We start from the raw sequence: 17,749 nt of genomic DNA, 5'->3' as shown, positions 1-17,749 counted from the left end.
CAGTCGAGCAGATCATCTTTCCATATAAACGTTTATGCAAAATGCGACAGGTGTGACCAGTGCAATCATGAAGTTCCGAATGCTCTCAAAGAGGAAGAACACGTATCTTCCTACGCATAGTTATTGAAATCACGCGAGATTTCTACGATACAAAGCTCTTTGTCTTCTTATTATTACAGACCGCAATGGTCACACCTGTATTCTTTCATCTTCTTCTTCTTCTTTTTCTTACGTCACGCTTACGACAGCTGAGAACTGACTGTGTAACATCGCACGCTTTATCGTGCCTGCGGTTGTTCTTTCAATACCTTTGATATTTCGTAGGAAACGTAAATCCATGTCGCGAATCATATTCATATTTTTCGTTCGACGATTCGTATTTCTTCGTAAGAGAATGGTGTTACTAAATATTATAAAATATTTGCGATCTAATCGAAATTTATATTGTGATTCTGTCAACGATTCATAACTTTTATTATTTAACATTAATTAACTATAATAATTTATCCAACTACACTGTGAAATTAAATTATCAATACACAGATAAATCTGATAAATAAAATACAACTAATTGATTTAAATTGAATATGAAATAGATTTTTTGTTGCAGAATCGGCAATTATTTTTTATGCATTTCATACGAAAAGATTGATCAAGTTTGCTTTAAAAGAATAATATTTGTAACAAATGTAGTCTTAATCGCAAATATAAAACTGAATAAATTGACATCAACATTTTAGATCTAATAAAAAATAAATTAAAATACAACTTTATTAAAAAATAATATTCATATTTTTTTAGTTCTTTTTTATTATCGCCTTTTCCAAGAAAATAAATTGAGAGTGCTTTATATAATGTTTAACCAACATGAATTTTTTTATAATAAAAATAGCTGCAGTTCCATTAATAATGTAATATAGTGTACAGTTTGATTAATTTATAATTAATTCTAAAGACAACTGATAAATTCAGGATTCAGATAATAAATGCGTAATGTTGATATTATTCCGGGAATTAAGTGCCAAGCGTTCGTCGAGCGATATTCTAATCGTGGGAAGTGACTTATAACATTCTCCATTCTATCTCAAGGATGTAGTCCGTGAAGATTACCGAATTTCAAGTATAAAAAGCGAAACCTGTTGTCTGGAAGAATGATTTCATTCAATCGTACGTAGGATTGCAAAAATGTCTTTAATTATGTAATCCAAACACATTTTAACAAAAAAAAACTATATGTATATTCTCTTTAATTTTAATAATTATAACTATAAATAATTTTTAATAAATAGTTATGGAATTTCGAATTTCTTACAATAAATTTATCTTACAATATTCGTTAATATTTTTCTTACAATAATTGATATAAATTCAATCAATGAGACATACGCATAATTCATAGAATGACCTTGACAGGTAATTTATGGAGATATGAAGATAAGAAAAACATCTAATATACACGACATAACAATGATTATTATGGGTTAACGCGACCACAAACAGCTTCAATGCCCTCGTGACATTTAAATAATGAAAATTTCGTCCATAAAGCCACAAGTGCAGTATCACTTAGTTCCTCGCATTACCCAAATATTACCAATGAATTATTCCAGAACATTTGCATTTACGGATTCGAAATTTCAAATAATATGGATCGCGTTTTTGGCGAAAAGTTTAATTGTTTATATTCTAACAATAAATTTCTCAAGAATTTTAACAAATAAATAATCATAAGCATAAATAATCATAATTAACAAGAAAAAAATATCTACAGAATAGCTTCCTCTCATGTTATCTTGCATGTTTACAAAAGAATGTAAATAGTTCTGATGCATCAGTCGAAAGAAATGAGAGCTCGATCAAGGATATGAATTTAATGAATCACCAATTTAATCGATAAATCATCATATTGATAAATAAAAAGGTCACATTTCGAAATGAGATTCTTAGACAGAATTTTAAGAAAGTCAGTTATATCTGGTAATAATATAATGTATAGAGAATTTTCAGGTTCAATCGATAAATTAATGAATAAAGAATAATGCCATAATAATAAAATATATTTCAAAATTTTTAATTTAACTTTTATTTGCTTATTTTATCATGATTGCGCAATAATATATCATACTTTTAGCTAACATTGTAATTGCAGACACTTTTATACTCTTATTATACACGATGTTAATATCTAATGACCAAATCGCTTTCTCATCAACATGCTCATATTGCTTTCCGAAGCACAACAGAATTAATAAGTTTCCAAGGAATAATAATGCGGATCTCTCGACTGCAATTCTTCAGCGAGAGATTCTGAAGAAAAATCTGAAATTTAACAACACGTAAACGAAATGCTACTGCCGCGAGCATTTCTAATAAATTAAGAAATATCATGCGAAATATTCTACAATTTGCGATATAGTTAATACATTAATTAATGAAGTGCCAAATGCAGCAAAAATTTGTTACTTCATAATTCTTATCATACGTTTCAGCAATAATAATAGAAGCTGTCGATGAGGGTAGTGCCGTTAAAGTTTTTTTCTCAAATATATAAATTCTTTTCTTTTGCCAGTATAAGGTTTAATTATTTAACGTCATAATTATTATATAACAAAAATGTCTTATTTGGAGTGCGTAAAGTTCAAGGAAATTAAGTTTCATAATAGTTTTAGGCAGACTAGAAAAAGTATTTAATATCATTCTGTTATAAGGATTAATTAATTTACGATATGACTATACACATAATTAAAGTTTCTTTTTAGTTTCTTCGGACATCTAAAAAAAATGCATCGGTAACGAACTGGCCACGTCCTTCGGAATTTCCGAATTTCAATAGCTTGAAGAATGTGGAATGTAGTATATAAAACTATTTAAATGTAAATTTAAATGCATGGTAATTGTTTAAATACGTATTCGATATCTCAATTTCTCTATTTCTATTATATTTACATTCTTTTAATATTCTTCAAATAATTTATAATACATATACAAATTTCTCTTGTTTTTATTTTATTTTATTTTTTTATATAAATTGATCTGTAAGAATAAGAATTAATGCGTCGAAGAATATAACGGCATCTTCGAATTTTTATGCTCCTCAGAGATGCAATTGAGGATCGCTTTTAATCAAGATACGAGATGTCTATGTTCATCATGGATGTGTTAATAGAAATCAAATTCTTAGAAACTCGTGAAATTTACGTTTCTAAAATACGATCTTACCATGAAATTATGAAATTTATAGTTCGAGGACGAGAAGAAAAATAAATTATTCTAATCCTCAAGGTCGCCAGCTAATCTTAATACGAAGATGTAGAGTATACAATAAATCTTGAGAGTGATAAGATCCATTAATAACATCTTTTTCCGAAGATAACATTTCACATTAGATTTTTTTTTTGTAAATGAAGTGATGTAGATGAAGTTGACAAATTTATTATTATAAGTGCTAAAAATTCTTTTTAGAAATTATTCGTCTTTTCGAGCGGAGTGTAACTTGATCACAGTGAAGCATAAAATTATCATAAATTTGCAAAAATTTTAATTTTCGATGAAATTATTATTTTTAATAAGTAATATCACACACACACACACACACACACACACACACACACACACACACACACACACACACACACACACACACACACACACACACATACGCATACGCACGCACGCACGCAATTGGTTTGTGATTTTATTGGTTTGTGAAACGTGTTTTTTAGAAACCAATTTTCCTATTCTATCGAGAGTATACATATATCCCTTTAACGGCTTATCTGCAGAACGTGACGAACGAAGGTCGCGCGGGCAACGATCACGACCTTTTCTGCGTTTGTGTCAAGCCCCTTCATTCAGTGAAAAACTGAATACTAAGCGAAAGGTTAACCTTACGAGAAGCAAACTTCATTCATAATAATTACAATGTCCCCGGAATTATCTACCGTACGCTGTTAAATAGAGAAGCATACAAAAGTGCGAATATAAGAGCGTCGATTAGGAAGAACGTTTCAATTAGTTAACAAGAATCAGCCTTAAATGATTAGCAGCGGTAATATAAGATTACACCGACATAATTTTAACCTTTGTACAATTACATACATAAAACGTCGAATATAGTAAGAATTAAGGAGAAAAACGCATGATCTGTAAAATTTACTAAATTTAGATGTAAATATATTTTTTTTTAATTTTTATTTTATATATTTAATTATAATTATTCTAACGAATTTCGATTCGCAGTTTTGATTCGGGAAAATTTATAAATGAAAATCTTTTTCCCACGACTATCAATACCCACACCTCTGAAATCATCGCGCGTGGCGAGTTAACTCGCAATCGAAGAAATTTCTCACGCCGCCGAATGGAGGATGCAATCTTTTTTATTCGCGATCGTATTTAGCTCATCTACATTAAAAATTCATTAAGTTTTATAACCACTCATTTAATATATCTAACGTGATTTATATTTCAAATAAAATTAATCTTTTAAATAATAATGAAGTTTCAATAAAGACAATGTTGCGAACGAGCAAAAATATATGATGTATTTGTTGTAACTAAAGCTTTATAGAGATATAAAATAATATAAAATATATATAAAATAAATATAAAGATATAAAATAAATATAAAGATAGTAAAAATAAGAAAATTTACAAAAATCAATAGATAATTACTTTCATAATATTTTGCTTCATAATATTATGCTTATAATTTGCTCTATAAGCATGTTTTATTTAATGCAGAATTTGAAAAAACAAGCTTTTTTACGAAGATTATTCTGATGATAAATCTGGTGGCGTGACACGCCGGATGTTTATCTGCTTTTTATTAACGTAACGATTTGCCAACGTTGCAAATCGTTATAAGTTAAAGAAAAAAGAACTAACAGAGTTGAGAGATGCCATCTCCATCGCCAAGATAATTGCATCTTTACGTAATTAGGAATGTAACATTTTGCGAAAATTAAACAACTTGGAAGACTTTTTTTTGTCAATTGTACAATATATTTGCTGCTATATACAATAGGTATAGTACATAATTATTATTAAGTATATAAGTGATCAGAAATAATTAATTTATAATATACAAAAATTTGAGTGGACTATTTGGGACGCATTCCAAATGATCCATTCATTACTATATGAATGGATTGAGACTAGTATATTTACATTGTATATATGTGTGTGTGTGTGTGTGTGTGTGTGTGTGTGTGTGTGTGTGTACAATATATAATAGAAGAAATCTTAGTATAATCACTAGATTATCATTAAGTATCTTAGATCTTAGTATAATATAAAAAAAACAATTTATTATATTTTGAATCAATTATTTTTTGCAAAAATGAATTGTTTAACGACTGAATCATTTATAATTTTCTGCTATCTCAGATGACTATCCTTGAAACAAATGCAAAGAGCGTACAGATTGAAAATTTCTCTACACGAGTACTATTCCCGTTAACAAATAACTCAAGTATTTATTCTAAGTACTTGCGCCACTGGCACTAAACTTTTATTGGATCTTAGCTGGTGCATCGCCACGCGTAAATGCAAGCTCGCGTAATGTTTGCCCCGCTGATGATCGTTCAAGCATCATTGTGTCTAAGCATTTCTAGCCCGATGACGAGTTTACATGACTCAAGAAGAAACATTAATGGGTCTCTTCCTTGCGCAATGAAAAGTCTGTTGGCTTTTTTCGCCACTTTTTCCCCGCATAAATGAAAAGTCGTCGTCGTGTGAAACATGCATCTTGCATTCAGGTGCACGCCACACGTGATTTATCACATAAGATTAAATAAAATTATGTTAATAGTATGAACAAATTATGTTAATGAATATAAACAAATTAAATTGTTGTAATTGAAAGTTTTTACATTTACAACATTTTCAAAATATTAGGAAACTACACACATTAAGTAACATATTTCTTATTTAAGTAGTTATTTTATTATAGAAATTGAAAAATAGATGTAAAATAAAAAAGAAATATTTGAGAAAAGAAAGGAGTGAACTTTCGGTATTTTAAATTTAAGATGATTAAAAGTAAAAAATAAATATATGTACATATTTTTAACTGAAACAGTTTTTTACTAAAATTTCACATAAATATTTTTAATGATACGAAAGATGTCGAGCCAGTATTTCACACTAACAATAAGTATAATGCAACATATCATTAGTTTATGATGTCAATGGCGGTCACCATTCGATTGCATAAGGCTTTTAAGTTTGATTCTTTAATAGAGAAAATTAAGACGTTGATGTATCAGAAGAAGAAATTCAAGCGAGTGATAGCAGAGAAAAGAAATGACTAGAGGATGCCTTCTCGCTCAGTTCAAAACACAAAATTAGGTAAGCATGTGTAAAACACCAAATAAAAAACTCAGATTATCATATCTACATTACTTGATTTTCAAGACAATATTAAAACCCTCCAAATAGCACATAACTTATGTGATGTATATTAATTAATTGTATAAAAGAATTGATATCACTAACTAGCGATAAGTTAAATTCCATAAATTAATAAAATTATCTAATATTAAATAATTTTTAGGCCATAACTAAAAGCAGTTACAAGTTACAGTCTTAATGGGATTTTACGAGAAATACCTTTACAATGAGAGAAATTAGCAGATGAATATCAAAATTTTACCGACAGCTTTCGACGATCGTAAATTGATTAGTCTTACATCACGCGCAGTCTATAATACTCTTGCGCAATACTAAAATGTCAACAATATCAAAATTCACAAATTGTAAATACGGTCCAGTGAAATGTAAACCCTCATCGCCCTCGCTTTATGACGACAATTAAATTTGCTCGGATGTATACACCGGCTCCTACATTACGTTATATTAGCCAGAATCAATAGAGATCTTTAACAGACATACGCACGGTAGACATTTACGATAGCAAAGTATGTTACAATGTTTCCAGACCATCCACCTATCACTTACTGTCATGGCGGTATTTATCGCCACTTTGAATTACACTCTTAGACCTCAAAAACGTGCAAAAAAGCATATTGCATAATGGAATCGTGAAGTTTATCGTCGCGTTAGCTGTGGCATGTAATTATTGAAGTGCCTATACAATCACTGTTTAATATTACAGCGAAGCAGATATACATAACGAGACTTGATCCCATTGACATTTAGAAGATGCGTACGTTAACTCTATTTTGATCACGGTGCGGAAGTTTCAGCGTCCTTGTCTTTCCCTTGTCTTTCTGTAGAGAAGGATACAAAGAAAGAAGAGATGGAAATGTTGTAATCGATTATGTAGTTCGATCAAATATAACTTGATTTATTTTGATTTATTATTTTTACTATTTTTATTATTTAATAATAGATTTGTATTAGTAACATTCTAGGCAACAAATTTTAATGATAATCTTTCAATCAAGTGTATGTGTGTAAGAAGATTACTTAAATATAATATTGTGTCACATTATTACATTTGTGATTACTATTACTATTGTGATGATCAGATTAATGTAAAAAATTAATACTATTGATTATAAATTTAAATGTTGTTAATTAAATTTTATTATTTTAATATATCACTTAAAATTGCACACAAAGAGGCTTCATATTTACAATCATATTTATTTTCATATATTCCAAAAGATATTTAAATTATAGCTATGTATTACATACTACAACTAAATATAACTTGCATAAATTAAAAGCAGAGTTTCTAAAAATTCAAGAGAATATGATGGAATTTTTGAAAAGCACATCCTTTTTTAGGGTGAAAACCTCTACAAGGAACATTTACTATTTGTTGACAAACAAAATGTTAATCAAAATTTATTGTTCAGTGTTATCAAACTAGCACTTTTTCACATACACGACTGTTTTGCATTTTCTATCAGAATAAGGACATCGTACAGCTCGTTTTGGCAGTAAATATTGCCATCACTTGCTGCCACTAATTTGCATTTTTTTTTAATGCTTATGAAGAAATGTATCAATAATTGGCGACGCAAATGTGATATCGGCATTCCTTTTTTTGATCACACACATCCTTGAGTCTCTCGAAATCACCTCCGGACGTTCGCCAACACATTCTTAGATCAGGGACGAATACGGAGTCCTTCGGTTATTGTATCCATCGTTCGTTCTATCAGACCTTTGGAATATCGCGGATGATTCTGTCTTTCTCATGGGATGCTCACTCTCACTTTCTCTCTCTCTCTCTCTCCCTCTCTCTCTCTCTCTCTCTCTCTCTCTCCCCTTGTTTTTCTACCCCTCTATCTTTCTCTGGCTCTTCCTCTCCCTCTACCTTTCCAGTCCAACCCCCACCTGTGTATGTGCGTGGAAGTAGAAGAATTACAGCATCCTCCCGCGGACATCTCATGCTTAGCAATAATCATCATGAACCGAACGTTCTGTCCTCCCCACCAGCCAATCAGGTAAATCCTATAAATGCTCTTGGTCGTCCGCAAACGAAGAAGTCACCTCCCGGGACGCTCGCGCTCTCCCGAGTGAGGTATGTGTCCGTTTTGAAGTGTCCGTTTTGTTTTGGTCATCTTCATCGGTGATCAGCCCAGCGATCTAGCCATGGTAAGTAACAGTGCATCACAAATCGTGGACGTAAAAGTGATGTGAGAGAAAATAGGCACGAACGGGGAAGGGTGGTGATTCGACGCGCGAAGGGGTTGCGGGTTCGTTTCTTATCGGCGAGTGTTCCGGAGAAGTGAGATACAGTGAAGAAATCTGGTGGAAGATTATAACTGCTATTCGAGAATAGAGATTGAAAAATTAAACTTTACATGGTACCCTTTACTATTCATCTTTCAATCCAATGATCATGCGCTATCCAGAAGTTTTTAAAAATTCTTATGTTCTCGTGCAAAACATTGCGGTAATATTGCATCTCGTGACAGATGAAAATGCAAAAATAAAAGTAATAATTTCATTGCCATATTTAAATATTTAAAAAAGTTATAAGAAATTAAAATTTGTAAAAAAAATAGCAACTGCCAATCATAAATGTATATACAAGTTTAATGAGAAAATGTGTAATAACATTCTAAATTTTCACGTAATGAGCGAAATTCTTTCTTTTACTTTTTGTATAAAATTCCTAAATTTTTAATTCTATTTATTAAATATTTGATATATAATATTTTTTATATTAATTAAATTTTAAACTAAATATTTCCCTTAATGTAAAATTATTTTTTTGTTTTATAAGATTTAATTGAAAGTTTTATTTTGGATATTGTTAGCTTTTAATATTAAACTTTTTCACAGAAAAAAATAAAGAATTTTGTAAAATATTATTGAGTATTGTTATATATGTCTTTTTATGAGACATTCTGTATATATTTCAGTTCTACAGTTAAGTTTCCTTTTTTGTCGTGCTGCGATAACGTAAAAAATTCGCCGTAGAAAGTATCGAGCTCAGCAACAGCAAAGATGCAATGATGATAATTTATTCCGCATGTACTCTCGTGACAATGGCGAGAACATCCAGTTGTCTTGGCGCCTTCGATTTTCGACTCTTACGAACGTTACATTCGTTACGTGCACTTTCCTTTCTGTAAAAGAACGTTTTCGTCGATGAGCCTGTCGTTTGGTATTTACACATAAACTCAGTCTTCTCGCGGGAATATAGTTAAACAGCTGTTGCGGCAGGTTGCAAATGTCAAGAGTTATTGTTCTTTAATTTAAAATCCGTTTTGTCCGACATATTTTTTACAATTCTTAATTTTTTCAAATTCTGATGTAATGAAGTTATCGCGCAAATAATAGAGAGGAATCTAAACAAGAATGCAGAAGGCAGACTAAAAGTTTTGTCTAATAAAATAGATTGTAATATTTTTTTGAAAATTCAGAAGTTTTATTATTAAATTAAAAAAAAATGATAAAGTTAAATTTTGAAACACTATTTAAATTTTAGCGTTAATTAAATATTGTTAGTTGAACTCTTGTATATGAATTCTTGTATAAAAAATTTGAAAGTTCGACTATACACATATATACATACTGGAAAGAGAATTCTGATAAAAAATAAACAAGTCAATTTTCTGTTTAAATCCATTAGAATTTCAATTGAGATAACCAGTCCAATTGTGATGACCTGCAGAATTCCGGCTGATACGATCAAAAGTTTGTTTATTCTCAACTAGAAATTTTACTCAGTGCAATTAAAAATTTTATTCAGTGCAAAGAAAATGTTTCTGTGGAAATGTTTCTCAAGTATATTTTAAAAGTATAAGGTTTATTTAGAAGTTCATTAAGTACAAATCTTACATTCTCTTTGCGTGAAACAATCTTAATATATGAAATTTCTAAAGAAACACCATTCACCTAATCCGCCAACTTGTTCACATTTATTAACACAGAAATCATTTTAGATTATTATCTCCTCGATATGCTTCATGATTACTAAAAACATTCTAAAATAAAAAATGTTATTATTTTAACTTTTTCTCTTACAAGATATATAAAGTCACAAACTAGTAAATTGAGTTAGATGTATTGGAAAAAAAGTTTGGTTGCATTGATTAAAAATAGACAAATCAGAATTTTTGGTTTGAAATTTATTGTAACTTATATATAATTTATATATAATTGTAGTTGAGATAATCAGAATTTTAATTGATATAATCAGAATCTTCTATTCATTCATTTTTAACCAAAAATTTTTCTCAGTATAATCGAAAGATAATTTATCAGCAATTTATATAATGTTTATATTTCTTCGAATTCCATCAATCGAATTAGAAATGTATCATTCTTGCTTAATATGCACTCTGGGAAAAATTTCTGGTCCGAACGAACCAGAAGATTCTGCATATTATAATGAGAATTCTAATTATTTTAACTAGCGTATTATAATAGATTCAATAAAAAAGATTCTGATTATTTATTTTTAATCAATTAATGCAATCAGATTTTTTTCCAATATGTGGATTAAAATGGGAACGATCATGTAACGAAATCAATTTTCGTCCGATAAAGGTCAGTCGCGCAGTTTCTTCGCATAAAAAGTCACACGCCATCAAACTGCTCGGTTCGTGTGCCATTAGAGATCTCGAGGGTTTCATGACGTAATACAATCGCGTTCTTCTTCGGCGTTAAATAAGGCACAGTTACGATATCTACACCAGTCTCTCACTGGTTCACGGCTTAGCGCGTATTATGCAAATTAGGTGAATCCGAACAAAGTACGGAAGATACTTGAATCGACGGTAGTTCTTTGGCGGTTTTAATCGCTTTCATTTGCTGACTCTCACTTTTTTCATTCATTTCTTGTTTCTGCTTCAGAATGTAATGTTCTAACATATTTTTACGCTCGTACTTGAAAAACGATAATTAAATAAATCGCCATTATTATAATTTCACATTGATAGAAAAAAATTGTTGCAATATTGTAAATTATCATAATTTATGTATAATTTATATCTCTTTTAACTATAATTGATATTCATAATTATTTTCCTTATATATTCTTTGATAGAATAATTATAATAAAAGTATTACTAATATTTACATTAATAATGATTGTAAAATAGAATTTTTAATGCTCGCGTAATTATTTTACCATATGACTATAATCTCACAAATGCCAAACATTTTTATTTCAATGCAAATTCTATAACTTGTATATAATATTAATAATTTTCTATTATAATATGTGTACAACATAATACTCTACGAAATCTCTTAGTAATCAAGCCTTCATGATATAATCTGTTGATTAAATAAAGTCTATATGTTAACGAATATCAACAAGTAGCAAGATTAGCGAAATTGTCGTGCAATAGTTTAGCACGACGCGATGCGATAATTGAAATTCTTGCTCAAGTCAACCGAGGGTTAAAGATCGGCGCAGATTAAAACTTGCATAACTCTACACATACGTATAATTAATTAGTGTCATCGTTTTGTTGTGAATAAATTTTGATATTGTTATATACAAAAATCATATGATTGACGATGTAATTTTTAAATTATATTTATGCTATTTATATATAGAAATTATGAATGAAAAATACAGATACGTGCGTAATAAGATAAACTTTACATCATTGTCATCAATCACAAGTCTGCATGCGATGCAAAAATATTACATTTATCTACAATATTCCTCAGCATTTAACATACAAGATAATAAAAACATGTATTCGATCATTAACTGGAAAGCTACGCGAGTCTCACGTGAAAGATTTTCGCATTGTAAGAAATATTACGATATTTTCGGATTAATATATTATCTGAATGACTACATAAACATTTTCAATGTTTTCTAATTAAATAAATATCTTTTAATTGTTCAGATTATTAATTAAATATAAATATATGATAAAAGAAAAAATATTAAAATACAAATTAATAAAACTACAGCTTAATTGTCATAACAAAATACATTAATTACTGATTGGTATAACATAATTAAAAAAATTAAATCTATTACATTGTATGTATAAATTAAAGAATTGGAGAACAATATATAAATAATGTTTACTTATACAAATATTTGAATTGTAATTTACGAACAACCGATTATGATATTAATTGCTCATTTTGTAACGCAATCGTAACTTTCACTGATTTATTCCGTTACCTCGGCTGAATGTCAATGACTGCGCATCGTTAGCGATCGCAAAAATGTCGTAATTACTGCCGAAGCATGTGCTCGGCATGTATTACGCAAACAGATATTTCACCGCAAGAAGATTTTTTTCTTCTAAATCTCCAGATTATCGTCCATTGACGGAATGATGAATGGTCCTGTTGACGATTCGTCACGTTCGAAGATTCGGTATCTTCATGTTTTACTTCGTTTAATCGTCATAATTGCCATCACAAAACGATTTGCTGAAATATTAGAGTTGATATATGTTACGAGCAAAGAATGAACATAATAAAGACGTAGATATTTTTTCATGAAAAGAATGGCTTTGCTGAAGTATTTAAAGATTTAGATAGATACATCTAAAAATAATTTCTGACTATCAAAATAATTATGTAGCTCAAAATGAAGTATCAAAATTTTTTACATCATTGTTCAGCAATTGTTCAGCAAAGATTGTTATTTAAATAAATAAATTTTGATGATTTAACAAAATTATTTTCAGATTCGTATCTTGCTAATTTTTAGACATTTCAGCAAAATTGTTCTTTCGATATACTTATAAAATTATAATTGTTTTTTATGAATGTTTTTTACATTTGTAAAATTGATTTTGCATCTATTTCTAGTAAAATAAAAATTATTTTTAAACACTTTTTAAAAAAATTAATTACTCTGTGAAACATTAAATATTAAGACAAGATTTGTAAATTTTTGTTGCAATTGTAGTATTAATAGCATGTTACAAATAACCTTTAAATCAATATCAATTATATATAGTATAGGTAAGTCATAAATTGTGAAAATAATCGTTTCGGTAAACGAATTGCTAATACGAATTAATTAAGTGGAACTCGTGATGAATTATGACAATTTTGAAATTAATTCGAAACAGTCATATTTATGCTTCGTCGTCGTATCTTGACATTAAATAATGTGTTAACATAGAAATGTTGACATTATTTTAATAATCCACGAAAATGAGAACTCTTAATGTCACTTGACCATTTCGGTGATAACCTCCTAAAAATAAATGCACGCCTCTATAATATTTTGTTATTAGTTTAGCATATATAAATGCGTGTATCCATTCAAATATGCGTTTTACAAGCGTATTCCTTGGAAATCCTCTAATTATATGTTAATCAGAAAATTCGAGCTTCATTCCGCAATTATCAAAGAAATTAATCAATGAAACTTATAGAGTCATTAAGTGTGATTTAGCAGAATTTGTTCGTTCAATTAACAGTGCTTAAAAAGTGTCTTTAAAGAACTTTTTCGAGGTTGTTACAGCCTTGACAAAATTCGTATGTTTTTAGATTTGTAAGAAATTTGTGTTTATATGTCGCGTAACAAAAATTTCCTTTTTAATATTGTAAGAATTTGATTAAAAACTTCCGAAAACGCGTTTTATCTAAAGATTAAAAATATTTTAAAATCATCATTTTTATAATACAATAAATTGTATTTAGTTGTTATTTTACTGTATTTGTAATATAAGAATGTCATATTTACAAGTGAAATAATGGTTTCACAATTACACAATTATATATTTTAAAAACTTCATGTTTCAGAAACATTTGCATTGCCCAAGAATGTTTTTCAAGACTTCAAAATTTTAATATTTTATAAACTTAACTGCAACACACACACACACACACACACACACACACACACACATAATTTATTAATTTCACTTATATATCTTTTCAGGATTTAAAAATTGATCTACCTAAAAATAATTTCAACGTCTGGAATTTTTAGATCTTTATCACAATAACAAAATTTAAAAATCACAGGAATATACTGTAAAATTCATAATGTTAAATTATATCAGAATTATTTGAGTTATTTTTAATCATTCCTGTAAGTCGTCACTATTTCTACTCAATACATCATTAATTTAATTATTAACTAAAACAATGTAATTAAAAAATTTTACTCAAGAAAGTATTATTTGGTCTCACAGCCCGGAGGTATTAAATTTGTGTGATTAGATTTGACTCAAACTTATAGTTTATTATTTACTAAGCAGATGTATTGATATGGAAAGTGTTTATTTTGAAACTAACCACAGAAATGGATTAATTTATATTAAAGATACCAGAAGACTTGCAGATTATCGCCGGATTTTTGGCCAATGTAAATTTTGCTGTTCACTTAGGGCGAGGAGCGTACTGATACTGAACTGCTCCTCCAGGAAATTCCCTTTATGGATTAATTTATTTTGACACATAAAAGTTAAAAATTACAAAATGTTATTTGATTTAAGGAATTAGGTTATCATTGCTCTTTTGATTTAACAGCATATTATAATGCAATAACAGTTCATGCTATAGATGACATAACTTTTAATCACTCCTTGACTTAATTTTTTTAATAAAAATTTCAACTTCTAAATTCGAGCTATCAATGCATGATATAATATCCTCGAAATACAATTCATGATCCCTTGTTACAAAAGAAATGCAAAGCAGTGTTATGCGATATAGAAAGCGAAACATCTCCGAATCCATCATTACAATGTCCGATCATTATTTATCAATATCAAACAATATTATACGTCAACAAGATCCGAACACAAAATCAAGATTTTTACGATACAATTTACGATACGATGCCATTTCACATCGTTCGCGTTCGTATGACATGCCAACGTTTATTACATTTATCGGGCATCCTCATCTCCTATATCTTCGCCTCTCACGTATTCGCGTCGATCATCCGAATTGCAGCCAAGTAACCGGTTGACACCAGCGATGCCGTTCATTGTGGTATTTTGATTATGTAATAACAGGTCGCTGCGGAACCAAATTGGTCAGTAAATTTCAAGATGAGCCCACGTCCTTTCGTAATAACGATAAATACCCAGCTGTCCTTTTTCTTCTCCCACCTATTTTTCTCGTTGCGAACCGGACAGAATCGATCTTGCGAGGTCAACTGCCGGTCTGCTTGCGTAATGCAATTATAATGCGGCTCATCATCTGCGCGAACTTCTGCCTTTTGGCGAGGAGATTCGTCGTGACACAAGACTGGATTCTATTTAATTATACGTCCCACAAAAATGTGAAATATAAACTCGTCATTATACATTCTCTTATACTAATATTTCATGGCCGTATCAACTAGTATAATTGTATCATATTAGTCAAACCGATATTGATCAACAAAATTGACGTCGATTTATTTAATCTTTTTTGGCTGAGAAATCTTCAACTTATATTTTTATTGTAAGATATAAAAAAACTTGAAGTTTTTACTACACTGCCATCGCAACATGAAGCTTACCGTTACGTCTAATACGAGAAGGAAAGTACTTTTTATGATACATCTACGACGAATGGATGAGTTACTGCAAGTTTCTTACTATGTAACACACGATCAGTTAAACGCATATGGAAACGTCATGGGGTTGAAAAGCAAAGACACAAGTTTTTCGTTTGCACGTACTGATCCGGCTTGGAAAAAAGGCTCTGTCATGTTAAGCAGTGAAAACAACTACACAACCGAGACTTTTGTCGGCGTTTAACAATAGCTTCGTCAGTCTTTCCGAGCGGCGTTGTTCTTCGATGACAGAGACGTGACGCCTCGCCGTATGCAGAAAGTAATTACAAGTCGCAGGTGCAATAAGACACCGGTAATTATGGGAGGTTTCATACTTTCATAGATTACGTAGTAATTAATATTGACTAGTTATTAATGAACAAATAATTAATAATGACGCGTAAATATCACTTGATACAAGATCTATCTTTATTCAATTGTTATTAATATAATTAATAATTAATGTATGATAAGTATATGCGACTTGAAATATCTGGAGAAATATCTTGAGAAATTACTACAGCAAATTACTGAAGTATACATTACTCTAATTAAAAAGAAAGCGTCGCAGAAAAAGGCTAATAAAATTTTTTACAAATTTATGAAGCTAAATTAGGTCAAATAGATGAGAATCGTATTTGTAATGTAATCTTCACGTCTTTCTTAAATCTGATAATTACATCAAAAAATGATTTTGCTGAAATATTTAGAAATTTAGCTACACATGCTCAGAAAAGAATTTTGCTGGATGATTAAAATAATTATATAAAATTCTAAAGCATGATAAGTCATAAAAAAAGTTGGAATAAGCAACCAGTTTGATCGTCCTACAATTATTTTGATGGTCCAACAAAATTATTATATAAATCTCGCTAAATTTTTTTAAATACTTTATCAAAACGTCCTCTCCGTATAAATAAATAAAAAATTTATAAAATTTACATATTTTATATTTTCTCAATTTTACTTATTTTGTTCGTCACTTCATTATTATGCGTAACATAATATCTAACGTCGTGACTTTTAGAGATATGACACAATCAAGTGGAGATTACGCTAATCGATACAAACATTTATCATCGTTGAGTGAGATAATTGGAAAGCACCTGTCCCAGAGGCTTTGTTAGTACTAGTAAGACGTAACTTACTGGCGGTTTGCACGAATTATGCAAGATTCTATATTTGCACCTTATAAGGTTGACCCGGCTGTACACGCTCATCCATTGAACGCACACTTATTAAGCCTGTTTCGCTAAGAGGAGTCTGCCGTAATAAACCAAACCCGACAAATTGCTTTCTCCGCGGTTAACGTCCACCAACTACGGTGCGATTCGCAGTCTGGGTGTCGTATGCGAATTATGGCACCTGCTTTTTTTCTGTCAAGGATGAGCGTTACGTAGAGAATCGACCCTTCTTATGAAATGAAATTCTTCCCGAATCTCATGTTGTTCTAAAGCTCTGTGTTTGTGATACACACACACACACACACACACACACACACACACACGCACGCATGCACAATAACTTTATTAAAATATAATATACCAGAAATGTTTTATACAAACAAAGTAATAGAATAACACTTCAAAATATGAGACATCAGCAATAATACTATTTATGGATAGATCCTTCATATATTTAATACATAACAATACACTAAAGAAAGATGATGATTTTTAAGAAAAACAAGAATATAATTTTATATGTATACGTAATAGTAATACATATACATTCCATTTTACTTTAATTTCTTCTTCTTCTTCTTCTTACGTTAGCCCTCTGATCTGTGCTACACCTCTTTCATATACTTGAGGTGCGCACGCTGATTATTCA

The 17,749-nt window shown here is 29.9% G+C and overlaps 1 protein-coding gene across 2 annotated transcripts in view; it reads left to right on the top strand.

Moving 5' to 3' along the window:
• The first annotated feature begins 8,483 nt into the window (after positions 1–8,483).
• Positions 8,484–17,749, top strand: part of LOC108694510 (proline-rich extensin-like protein EPR1) — a 16,933-nt gene continuing 7,667 nt past the window's right edge. For both annotated transcript variants that reach the window (XM_018204068.1, XM_018204066.1), the window contains exon 1: positions 8,484–8,571. In XM_018204068.1, coding sequence (XP_018059557.1) covers positions 8,569–8,571 — 3 coding nt within the window. In that variant the 5' untranslated portion in view covers positions 8,484–8,568. The remainder of the gene's footprint in view (positions 8,572–17,749) is intronic.

Source organism: Atta colombica, unplaced genomic scaffold, assembly GCF_001594045.1.
Source record: "Atta colombica isolate Treedump-2 unplaced genomic scaffold, Acol1.0 scaffold12, whole genome shotgun sequence".
Lineage (NCBI taxonomy): Eukaryota > Metazoa > Arthropoda > Insecta > Hymenoptera > Formicidae > Atta > Atta colombica.
This window is presented reverse-complemented; position numbering and strand designations above follow the sequence as displayed.